General features: G+C 41.1%; 1 protein-coding gene across 18 annotated transcripts in view; it reads right to left on the bottom strand.

Moving 5' to 3' along the window:
* MAGI2 (membrane associated guanylate kinase, WW and PDZ domain containing 2) overlaps positions 1-13,035 on the bottom strand; it is a 1,472,356-nt gene that overhangs the window by 130,933 nt on the left and 1,328,388 nt on the right. For all 18 annotated transcript variants that reach the window (XM_086397095.1, XM_086397093.1, XM_086397091.1 and 15 more), the window contains 3 exons: positions 12,422-12,596; positions 4,857-5,076; positions 4,303-4,446 (listed from right to left, as the gene is read on the bottom strand). In XM_086397095.1, the coding sequence (XP_086253221.1) occupies positions 4,303-4,446; positions 4,857-5,076; positions 12,422-12,596 (539 nt within the window). The remainder of the gene's footprint in view (positions 1-4,302; positions 4,447-4,856; positions 5,077-12,421; positions 12,597-13,035) is intronic.

The following is a 13,035-nucleotide window of genomic DNA, read 5'->3' on the forward strand; positions in this document are numbered from 1 at the left end:
CTCAGAAAGAGTCATTATTTTCCTCACTACTTTCTGATTGTGGTTTGCTTTTGGTACGTTTTCATATTTTGAAGGAATCCATTGACCTTACTAGGAAAAGTACTATCAGGATGCTTGCCTGATCTGACTCTTGTTTCAAGTGGAAAGAAAGTGTTTATTTAACCAAAAAATTGAGTAAGCGTATAGTACTTTCCAAGGAAGAAGAAGAAAAAATCATGTTCTTTGCGAGTACTTCTTAAGCAATTTGAAAGTCAGACAGTCTAATTTGCCAAAGATCTCTGCTAAGATAACTGTTCCTGCTGCAGATGCCCAGAAAGACAAGAGTGAAATACTTCACCTGGGACCCACTTTTGGGATATGCCTACCTGTCTCTCACCAGATCAATGAGAGAACCCCTGAGGAGGGAAGATTTTTGGCATTTCTCTTGGATGCCCAGGAGGTCACTCGGATGCCTAAGCACATTCTTTACAAATCCATATCTATGGCATCATTTATTAGACTCCCCAGTGTAAGGGGGATGCTTTCACACTGGTGCTAGCCACCTTCTTTGACTCTCACTTTACCTGGCTTCTCTGTAATCTCAGCAAAGTCCTGTACTACTAAACTGGCACAAACCATCACTGTCCTACAAGCAAGACTAACATAAAACACCCAGAAAAGTCTCAGGTTCAGAGGCTAACACCTGTGCATTAACTCAGTGTTCAAAAGTAGTGTTACAGCCCTAATCCTCAGGCACAGAAACTCATTAACTATTACATGAAATGATTTTTCAGAATCACCTAGCTCTTGTGTAGTGATTCTGAGTTGGGCAATTTTACTGTACTGAGCTAAATCTAAGACACCACGCTATTACCAGATACTTCCTGATTTTCCCTTCTATTTCCGATCACAAAAAAGGTGGGGGCAGCTATACACTGTGTTCCAAAATTACTTGATCATGAAGAGCTTGTTTAGTCAATAATGCATTAAGAATGAAGGTGAAGAAATCACAATTAACAAGGAGAAACGTGCCTGACTGGTTTAAAGGTTGGGAAAAACCTGTGCTAGCTTCTCGTCTTGGGAGAAGGCAATGGCACCCCACTCCAGTACTCTTGCCTGGAGAGTCCCATGGACTGAGGAGCCTGGTAGGCTGCAGTCCATGGGGTCGCTAGGAGTCGGACACGACTGAGCAACTTCACTTTCACTTTTCACTTTCATGCATTGGAGAAGGAAATGGCAACCCATTCCAGTGTTCTTGCCTGGAGAATCCCAGGGACGGGGGAGCCTGTGGGCTGCCGTCTCTGGGGTCACAGAGTCGGACACGACTGAAGTGACTTAGCAGCAGCAGCGGCAGCTTCTCGTCTTGAACTTATTTTTAATGTAGCTCTTGCATCTCTAGTTCACCTACTTTTCTCAGAGGTCTTGGAACTTTCTAAACCAAGCCATAATACCCATGGAATGAGCAGCTGCCTTATAAGGATCATCTGCACAGATTTTTAAGATATATATATATATATATATAAATAAATATGTAGATCTTACCACTGTTGCCCAGATTCATATATACACAGATATAGACCTGGGCAACAATGGTATAAAGGGGGGATGTTATAGTAAGATGAAAAATGAATTCCTAATTACTTTTGTTTGTTAAATTCCCATATTGGTAACCTATATGTTATCCAGTTTATGCATGATTTTAAAGTAATCAAACCACTGAGTTGTGCAAATATTAATCTATCCTGTTCCTTGCTGAAATAATTTAAACATATCTGTGAAATAAACATTATTGCTAATTAGTAAATACTAATGAAGGTAGAAAAGATTAGCTTTAAGTGATGAAATTTGATATCAAACATGAAAATAAAATCTGAATTAATTATGTGCTATGATCAAGAACAATTGCTGATCTTTAATTTTGTAGATAACAAAATATTTATCACATTCAAAGTAGCTAATATAAGTACTTCTGAACTTATATGGTGAAGTAGTTTTCTTCCCTGACATGGAGTTTGTTACCCTAGACAAGTTCTCTGTTGGTGCCATAAGAATCCATGAGTAAAAAAAAAAAAAAAAAAGTCTGAATATTAAGTATAACCATAACAGTAGAAAAAAGTCATCCCTGACAAGTCCTAGCCTTATTTTAAAGATCAGAGATAAAATCAACCAGTAAAATCTGATCCCCAGAATTTCTGTGACTCTCAAGTGACTTGTTTTCCTTGAGAATTAAATGTTAGAAATATATATGTATATAGTAGTCCAAAATAAAGACCCATAATATCTAAAACTGGCCATAATAACTTCTTTTGGACAGCTTGTACACAGGAAGAATACGTTGCTATATAAAAATGACACCGAAAATGAGGAAATATTGCTGATTTTTATAATCGTTGACAAAGAGTGAAAGTACCATTTTTTGAAACCCGGGTAGAAGACTAATTTTTATCACCTGCCAGAAGAAAAACAGCTTTCATAAAATTGAGCACCTGTCTACACAATTCTAAATCTGTTTTTACATGGATTTAGAGACCTGAGGTAAACCAGTGGACGGGAAAACTCCCTGGACAGGATCTAGGGGGAATGAACAGAGCCTGGGTCACACACGTCCTCACTGTGCCACACCTATGTCACCCCAGCTTCCCTCCAGCTCAGTGGTTCTCAAACGTCACCTTGTACCGGATTCATCGGGAGATGGATCGCACGAACACAGCCTGGTGGCCTTAATCCTAGAGCTCCTGATTCAGTGGCCCTGAGACGCACATTCAGGACATGCGGCTCCATGTTGTGCTGCTAACTAACATGTCCCCTCGAGGGGAAGCTGATGCCAGGGGACCACACAGCAGAGAACTACTGCTCTGGTTTAAATTCTACAAGAAAGAATATTCATTTTTACGCAAGAGTGCTTCTATATTTAGGCTTCTGTGCCTTGGGAGAACTGAATATATTGAGAAGTCAACTAGACCATTTGTTATAAATTGTGGCCACCTTTTGGAGCCCACGACTCTAAAATCCACTTGTGGGCTGGTGGTGGGGTTGTCCTCTCTCACGGAGCTCTGGTCATTTAACTCACAGCTTCTGCACTATGCTGTGTTCACCTGCACTGCAAAGATTAATTTCATTCTATTGAACCACTTGTGAATTGGCTTTGCAGCATGTTAAGAAAGTGACCTTCTGTTGCCCATCCCAGGGAAGCTGGGAGCCAAGAAACCAGGTAGAGACTAATCCTAAAACCACCTGCAGAGGATGTTAAGAGGAGCTTGGGGCTAAATCAGGGCAGGGGCTGTTATTCTCTGCAGTCAGCCTTGCCTGGGTTCAAATCCCCTAGAGACTCCCCAGTTGTCAAAGGATTGTGAAGGGAGGGAGAAAAATAGACACATTTGCACTTTCTACTTTTGCACTGTGGATGATTCACTGACTCGAAAATGAGACTACAGAAACGGCAGACCTGGTGGCAGGAATAACAGGTTCATTCCATTGCCAAGAGCAATTGGGTGGTAAAACAGTAGAAGAATCTGAGGCTCTAGAACTCAAGAACCACAGCTTTTCTGTATTAACTTAAAGGGCAAGGAGGGAGGACGAGAATAATTCTAGATTTTACTTATAATAACTAACCTTTAGTGTGTGCTTCCTGGATGACATTTTATAGAGAGACTGACTAATGTTCTATATTTCTGTCAAGTGTTGCTTTGTACCCCTAGGTGAAGAGTTAGTTATGCATCAACTAGATGCCTCAAAGTAACTATTATATTAAAAATCTACCCTCAACTTACACTCTAATTGGAAAATTTTTGGCTGCTACCATTTTAAGGGCAACATTTATCCAAGAAGCTTCATCCTCTGTTCTCCTGCTTCTTTTTGCCCAATATCAAACCCAAAGTCAGTCAACTCAAAAGAACTATTTTCAAAGAAACACAAAACCATGTGAAGAAAAAAGCATGACGCTAAAAATAAATTTCAAAAGATTCAGTCTCAGATGAAAACTCAATCCTCAAACCACACAAAAGATTATGGAGCCACATTTGCATTTCAAGGTATCTCTTGGACTTGTTTACTTTGTCCATTTTCTTTAAGTTGCTCTTTAGAGAAACATATACATAAACCATCATACTGAGAGTTGTCAACTAGAAGACATAAGAAAGAAAATGAGAGATAAGTCTTAAACATTGTTTAGCCAAACCTTTAGAATACTGGACTGTGAAATGGAAAGAAGGCAACATGTACCCCAAGTCAGTTTGCTTAATAGTGGGCTTTAGCACTGCATGAATACCACAATAGGTGTTTCTTTCAGAATTAAGCAATTCTATAAAAAGAGAACGTTCTTACCCTCATCCTTCCATTCCTTATTGCTGGCCCATCTTCTGCTAATCTCAGCACGTACAAATCCATTTTGTACTCCCTTCCTCCACGAATGCTGAATCCAAATCCTTTGGCTCCTTTCTCCATGTCCACAGTGAAATAATCAAAATCCTTTGGGGTTGGGGAGAAAATGGAATGAACAATTGTTTAATATCAGAGAAGCTTCTGCGGTCAGTCCCTCTGTTCTCCTCTCTCATAGTTACTGTGATCCAACTGACGAGATATCGTGAGGAGTAATCTGACTTCAAGACAAAATTCCAAAGGTTTGAGCAGATCAGAACAGTTTCCTTGGTCATTAAAATAACTGCTGCGTAGCTTGTGGACTTTAGTTCTTATCCATTTATGTGGAAAACATGTAACTACTGCACATAGGCCTTAGTGGTATTATCTCTCTGAATTTTCTCATTCACCGCTGCTGAGCACCATAAATAAATGTACCTGAGTTGTGTGTGTGTGTGTGTGAGAAGTACAGGTCTGCTGATTAGAAAAATTAAATGAACACAGTGGGGTCTTTGAGGTACCTGGGGCTGCCTGTAGTCTGACAGAGGGAACTGCCTGGTGTCTGGGGAGTGCTGCCTGTAGTCCAGTAGCGGAGGCTGCCTGTAGTCCAAGGGTGGGGGCTGCGGGTAGTCCCCTCCTGGGGGTTGCCTGTAGTCCAGTGGAGGCTGCCTGTAGTCCGTGAATGGAGGCTGTCGGATGTCTGGTTTCACATCTTGCCTCGCTTTTACTTCTGACCTGTAACTAGATGAAGGAAAATGAAACTTGCTTTGGTATCTCAGGATTCTAAAGAGATTAGAATAATCTTAGGACCTCCAAGAATGTACAAGCCACACCTATTGGTGGTTCTTTTGCATATGCAGGATTACAAGAAGATTAAATAAATGATAAGCATTATTTGAAAATCTTTGACAAATGCCCTATTATATACTTTTCACTTGGCCACTTAAGACATCAAAGTAAAAGTGATGGTGAATCAGAACTTTATGGACCACCTTCTTTGACTTGATAGTTTAAAAGCTGTGCCACTGCAGCTTAACTCACATACTTAACTATACATACCCAAACAGCAGATTGTCTTAATATCAGTAAACTCTTTGAGTTTTTCTCTTTTTCTCTCGCTCTTTCTCACACATACACAGCATTCATTACTTCATGAAAAGACAATTTAAGTGATCTCTAAATACCCTGTGCTGTGTGCTTAGTCTCTTAGTCATGTCTGACTCTTTGTGACCCCATTGTAGACCACCAGGCTCCTCTGTCCACGGGGATTCTCCAGGCAAGAATACTGGAGAGGATGGCCATGCCCTCCTCCAGGGGATCTTCCCAACTTAGGGACTGAACCCAGGTCTCCTGCACTGCAGGTGGATTATTTACCATTTGAGACACCAGTGAAGCCCTACAAATATCTAATTAAAGGTTAGTTTAACCTGTTAGCTTGCAGAATTTGAGTATCTTACAGAGGTTAAGGGAGTGAAAGTAAAGTATAATCACTAACTACAAATCAGGCAGAAAGTCACTGTTCAGTTCAGTTCAGTCGCTCAGTGATGTCCGACTCTTTGCAAAAGAGGCCAAAACTAGTTTTTAAGTTCTGTTTTGTAGATCCAACTTGCTCTAAAATGAGGAGTTTCCAGGTTCCAAAAGGGCTGAAGCAGTCAATGCCTACCATTCAGTCAGTCAGTCAGTTCAGTCGCTCAGTCGTGTCCGATTCTCTGCGACCCCAGGAATCGCAGCACACCAGGCCTCCCTGTGCATCACCAACTCCCAGAGTTCACTCAAACTCACGTCCATCGAGTCAGTGATGCCATCCAGCCATCTCATCCTCTGTCCTCCCCTTCTCCTCCTGCCCCCAATCCCTCCCAGCATCAGAGTCTTTTCCAATGAGTCAACTCTTTACATGAGGTGGCCAAAGTACTGGAGTTTCAGCTTTAGCATCATTCCTTCCAAAGAAATCCCAGGGCTGATCTCCTTCAGAATGGACTGGTTGGATCTCCTTGCAGTCCAAGGGACTCTCAAGAGTCTTCTCCAACACCACAGTTCAAAAGCATCAATTCTTAGGAGCTCAGTATGGGATCATTAATAAGATAAAGCAAAAAAATTATTACCATGTGTAGAGGCTACTGAACTCTATTGTTCAATGCCAATTGCCAGAACAGTGTTCTACATAATGAGCTACTCAGAGATATAGGTCAATTAAAAAATACATTCTGTATAATAATAAATTTATCTAGAGTTAATATGGAGGATTTGAGAAAATGTTTAGCAACAAGGAAAAACTCAAATGTCTCAGGAAAAGGGGTTCAAAACCAGCAGAATTTTTACCTCTCACCATCTAAGACTAGATGAGTTCTGGTTTTATTTGTTTTTTACTGACTTATGGTCTGAGGAGTATTAAACATGTTAAAGAATGACTCACCTGAACAACTGCCATTAGTATAATCTAAGATTTGTTGAGGACACACTGACAGTAAATGGCAATAGATGTGTTTTTATCTGGGGCTTGGACGCTAGTAAAGTAATGCTCAAAATTCTCCAAACCAGGCTTCAGCAATATGTGAACTGAGAACTTCCAGATGTTCAAGCTGGTTTTAGAAAAGGCAGAGGAACCAGAGATCAAATTGCCAACATCCGCTGGATCATCAAAAAAGCAAGAGAGTTCCAGAAAAACATCTATTTCTGCTTTATTGACTATGCCAAAGCCTTTGACTGTGTGGATCACCACAAACTGTGGAAAATTCTGAAAGAGTTGGGAATACCAGACCACCTGACCTGCCTCTTGAGAAACCTATATGCAGGTCAGGAAGCAACCGTTAGAACTGGACATGGAACAACAGACTGGTTCCAAATAGGAAAAGGAATATGTCAAGGCTGTATACTGTCACCCTGGTTATTTAAATTCTATGCAGAGTACATCATGAGAAACGCTGAGCTGGGAGAAGCACACACTGGAATCAAGATTGCCGGGAGAAATATCAATAACCTCAGATATGCAGATGACACCACCCTTATGGCAGAAAGTGAAGAGGAACTAAAAAGCCTCTTGATGAAAGTGAAAGTGGAGAGTGAAAAAGTTGGCTTAAAGCTCAACATTCAGAAAATGAAGATTATGGCATCTGGTCCCATCAATTCATGGGAAATAGATGGGGAAACAGTGGAAACAGTGTCAGACTTTATTTTTCTGGGCTCCAAAATCACTACAGATGGTGACTGCAGCCATGAAATTAAAAGATGCTTACTCCTTGGAAGAAAAATTATGACCAACCTAGATAGCATATTGAAAAGCAGAGACATTATTTTGCCAACAAAGGTCCGTCTAGTCAAGGCTATGGTTTTTCCAGTGGTCATGTATGGATGCGAGAGTTGGACTGTGAAGAAAGCTGAGCACCTAAGAATTGATGCTTTTGAACTGTGGTGTTGGAGAAGACTCTTGAGTCCCTTGGACTGCAAGGAGATCCAACCAATCCATTCTGAAGGAGATCAGCCCTGGGATTTCTTTGGAAGGAATGATGCTAAAGCTGAAACTCCAGTACTTTGGCCACCTCATGTGAAGAGTTGACTCATTGGAAAAGACTCTGATGCTGGGAGGGATTGGGGGCAGGAGGAAAAGGGGACAACAGAGGATGAGATGGCTGGATGGCATCACCAACTTGATGGACGTGAGTCTGAGTGAACTCTGGGAGTTGGTGATGGACAGGGAGGCCTGGTGTGCTGCGATTCCTGGGGTCGCAGAGAATCGGACACGACTGAGCGACTGAACTGAACTGAACTGAGGGGGTTAGCGATGCAGTTATTTTAATAAAGGGTTAAGTAGTTCCCATTAGTTGCTTAACTAACAGAAGTGACACTTTCCTTTTGCAAGATGCATAATTCAGGCTCTGCTTTATACTTCAGCAAGCTGTCCACTCACCTACTGAGAGTGTGCATGCTGAGAACATAATTATTTAAAAGACGCTTTGAAAAAGACACTCAACTATGCAAATGCATGAATTAAACAAAAGGAATTAGATGGTGACATTCGTTGGCGGATGTCAGTTCCTTTCTAGAAATCGTTTGCTTGGTGGTTTAGATGTCACATTGTTTTAAGCTATAGCACAGTCACTTTATTTTCATTATCTCTGTGGTGCTGGTATGAAATATCCATTACGAGCTTCCTTTTCAACCAGATGTGTCATGAAGTACAGCAAAAGAGGGTGAAATGTTAAGAGTCTCCCCAGAGCCTAGAAATAGGGACAGTTAGAACTTGTAACAAGCTGCCATCCAAGCCTGCCTCTCAGCATTCAAATTTCATTTGACAGTGCCATGTGTCAGGATTTTACATTGAACAACACACTGAAGAATTCTCTAATAAGAAAAATACACACATTTTTATGAGTATTGCTAACTTTTAAGTGAAAGACATACTAGTTAGGGCAAAAGTTGTTACTCTGAATTTGTGAAACAGTTTATTTTAAGGAAAATTCAGGATTATTATTATTACTTTTCAAAGTCTCTTAAGAGTTCCCTTACTTCAGTTCAGTTCAGTCACTTAGTCATGTCTGAGTCTTTGCAACACCATGGACTGCAGCACGCCAGGCTTCCCTGTCCATCACCAGCTCCTGGAGCTTACTCAAACTCATGTTCATCGAGTCGGTGATGCCATTCAACCATCTTATCCTCTGTCATCACCTTCTCCTCCTGCCTTCAATCTTTCCCAGCATCAGGGTCTTTTCCAATGAGTCAGTTCTTCACATCAGGTGGCTGAAGTATTGGAGTTTCAGCTTTAGCAGCATTCCTTCCAATGAATATTCAGGACTGATTTCCTTTTAGGATTGACTGGTTGGATCTCCTTGCAGTCCAAGGGACTCTCAAGAGTCTTCTCCAACACCATAGTTCAAAAGCATCAGTTCTTCAGAGCTCAGCTTTCTTTATAGTCCAACTCTCACATCCATACATGACCACTGGAAAAACCATAGCTTTGACCAGACGGACCTTCATTGGTAAGTAATGTCTCTGCTTTTTAATTTGCTGTCTAGACTGGTCATAGCTTTTCTTCCAAGGAGCAAGTGTCTTTTAATTTCATGGCTGCAGTCACCATCTGCAGTGATTTTGGAGCACACACACAAAAAAGTCTGTCACTGTTTCCATTGTTTCCCCATCTATTTGCCATGAAGTGGTGGGACCAGATGCCATGATCTCAGCTTTCTGAATGTTGTGTTTAAGTCAACTTTTTCACTCTCCTCTTTCACTTTCATCAAGAGGTTCTTTAGTTCTTCTTCACTTTCTGCCATAAGGGTGGTGTCATCTGTATATCTGAGGTTATTGATATTTCTCTTACTGATGATAGTTCCCTTACTTGTGAAAGGATAACCTTTGTAGGTTGTATACTAGTGTAACTCTTTGTAGCTAGTAATTACATTATTAAAGAGACTTTAGAGTTGATAAAACCAGATTGCTAATGGTAAATTCTAGGAGAAGTTTATGGTATAAGTTCCAGAATCAAAAAATGCTGCTCTTGTAGCAGGGGATATTATGGTGGGATTTTGCCTCATGTGGGCCTTTCAAGAATTGCTTCCAGCCTTCAGCATCGAGTTTACGAAGTCTCTGAAAGAAGTCAATTTCTAATGCTTTCCACTGACCTTGATATTTAAGACATGTAAATAATGATTGCTTTTGCTGGGAAGGTGAACTCTGCTATTTATACTTAGTTTTTGAATATATTACACAAGGGCTCTTTGTTGTTTGCAAAAAATGCTTCTCCTTGAACAATGTTTTGCTTCTGTTCATATCAAAATTATTTTGTTTCCTGAGCACACACCAAAAGATGTTAAGAGAGAAGTGAATAGAGGTGTGCAGCATGTCAGGAGAAAGCCAATTCAAGAGTAAATAAGATAGGGTAAAATATTCACTTCTTCTAACTCATATAAGAAAATTTGCAAGCAGATTGTCCTTTTATTTTATCTCACTTTAACATGGAAACTGGCTCAATTTGACATGTAGGTGGGCACTTGTACAAACGAACTAATAGGAAATTCATACTGTGCTTGGCATACAAGTTGCCTTGCAGACATCTGTAGCCTGATCTAGAAAAAGGCAGAGTTTCTCTCTGACACCATGAACATCTTGAAATGAAGCTAGAAAAATGGTTCTAGAAAAACGGTTCTGTAAGATTTTAGAATTATTTCATTCATTTGGAAAAAGATCTGCCTACTAGCAATCAAAAAGTTAAGCCAGGAAACGTGAGTCTCAGGAAAAGGGCCCTAGAATTGGAATGGGCACATTCGAGACATTTACTATTACTGAAGCAAAAACAGCTAAGAGTCCTGGGTATATCTGTTAGTAATCTATAAAACAAATTGGATCAATCTGTTAATTCCAGAGTTAGGAAATATTTTATCCTGAAGTCAGACAAAAAACAAACAGACAAAACATCCAAAGGCCGCTGTTTCTGTCACAGGGGCTGAGTCCCTGTTGAAACTAGTAGCTGATGGGAACAGGATAGTGGCTTCTCCCCAGTGCCATTCTCCCCGCTGAACTATTACACTCCAGCGATGAGATTACCCACCCCAGGCCAGAAGCAAGAGCCTGATTCCAGCAAGTCTAATCCACAAAGGGAAGATGGAATTGTGTCTGGGAAGCTAATTGACAGAGGCAGAGCCAAGAAGCAGCGGCGTCTGAAGCTGGCTCAGGAACTGCAGGAGCACTTGGATCCCTCCTCCCAAGTCTAAAATGAATCCTGGGGAAAGTCAGTGTGATCTGTCCAAAGCATGCACGGTGAAAGCAAGCACATCGGGGACTTATTACCGAGGCACCCAGGACACAATCCTCTTATGGACTCTCGGATTCTTGCCTCTGTATCATTTACTTTTTGGGGCTTGGTCTTTGTTCTTCTCTGGACTATATTAAAACCATAAACAGCAGAGGACAACAGACATTTACTTCTCTAAGAAAGGAAATGGGAGAAATCAGAATAGGACTGGGCTTCATGGAAAGAACACTTGTGGCACAAGGAAAATATTTGCTTTGCAACATTCTGAGTGATAAACCTAGAGAGTTCTGGGACTCAAAAACTGGGTCTCACTTCATCTTCACTAACAGGGGAGGCAGGAGATGGGTAGCAGATGTTCAGAAAACATTAGAATCACGGAAAGGACCAGTGAGGGTTTTGTTTTCAGAGATATTCCTGTGGGTTGTTCTATTTTTCTCCTTTGAAAGGGTGAAAACAACATGGGAGCATGTCCTCATCTCTGTCTTTAATGGCTCCACCTAATTCAGGCTCCCTGTTACACACAAGTCTCAATAGGAAGACGACATTGATTTTCTATGGCATCCTTTTATTCTGGAAGTTCATAGCACCTGATCACATTTGTTCATGATGTGAGACGGAAGGATCTCATCAGACTGTGGGTAGGTGGACATAAGGTAAAATGCAGTGAAAAGACTAACTTATATTCATGCTCACAAATTCTTCAGCATTTCCTCCTCCATGCCACCGTTATTCTCTGGGCCATCAGTGACTTGGTGGACTTGGTGGCCACATCTAACCATATTCATCTTGATCAGGCTCCAGTCTGCTCTCTAAGGGGCCAACTGAGAGATAGTCTTGCAAAGCTAATCCAAGGATGTCAGTCCTAAGCTTAAAACCCTGCAAAAACTTCTTCGCTACACTTAAGATAAAGATCAGAATCTATAACATGTCTACAGGACCCTTTAGGGTGGGTCCCCCCAACCTATGTTCCCGCTTCCTCACCCCCTACACTGGCCTTATTTCCTCTCTCATGCTTGCATGCTCCCTCTTGCCAAAGGGCCTTACTGTATGCTACTGAATACTGTCTATCTTACTCTCTTTAATGTGTTCTTCAGCTAGTTAACCCCTTACTTATCTGCAACCATGCACTGTTTACTCAGGAAAGCTTCTCTTATTGTGAAGGACAAACATCTACATTTGCTAACGAAACTATGTTTATAACATATACACAATCTTTAAATCACACAAAGGTGGTAATTTTTACTTTTTGAAAATCTTTCTCCTGCCTGCGTTCTGTCCTGTCCCAAACTCTCTCCTTATACTTCCCTCACTATTCAGAATTAGAAAAAACAGAGGAAACTTTACCTATTTTCATGTCCTTGAGGCTGAAGAGGCTGAGGCGGAGCTGGCTGGGCGATGGGACTGTTGGGGGTGGCCGGGCTGGGCTGGGCCAGAGGACTCTGCTGGGCCAGGGGGCTGTGCTGCTGGGCCATGGGGCTCTGCTTCTCTGAGCTGGGTGCTGAAGCGGGGCTGTTGAGTTCTGCAGTGGGAAACCAAAGAGGCAAATGAAGTCAGGTTGGCATGTGATAAAGGGCAAGAGGTGGCCAGAGATGGTTCCTCTGCCTGCTCACATGACTCAAGGCTACGGTTCTTCTAGTTTCTGTTAGGCTTTAAGATAACAGCTTAAACTTAGCAAGTTCTAATACCCTCCTATAATTAGTATTCTTTCATAAATGATAAGGCTGCTGAACAAGGTTATGAACAAGAATCTCTCATCTTTTGTCAGAAGAAAAGATTACAATAAAAAGTATTAAAACTACGAAAAATAATTCAAAGGACTCTAAAACGTATTCTACTTGTTCTATCATTACTTGCTGAAGCAAAGCGTTTTAGCCATTACATTTTGGTTGTAATGAGAAGTCCTACCAGTATCCTAATCCCTAAGGAATTAACCACAAGAAAACAAAACGCTTTTCACA

This window comes from Bos grunniens, chromosome 4 (assembly GCF_055505025.1).
Source record: "Bos grunniens cultivar Pamir isolate PY7600 chromosome 4, Bosgru_T2T1.0, whole genome shotgun sequence".
NCBI lineage: Eukaryota > Metazoa > Chordata > Mammalia > Artiodactyla > Bovidae > Bos > Bos grunniens.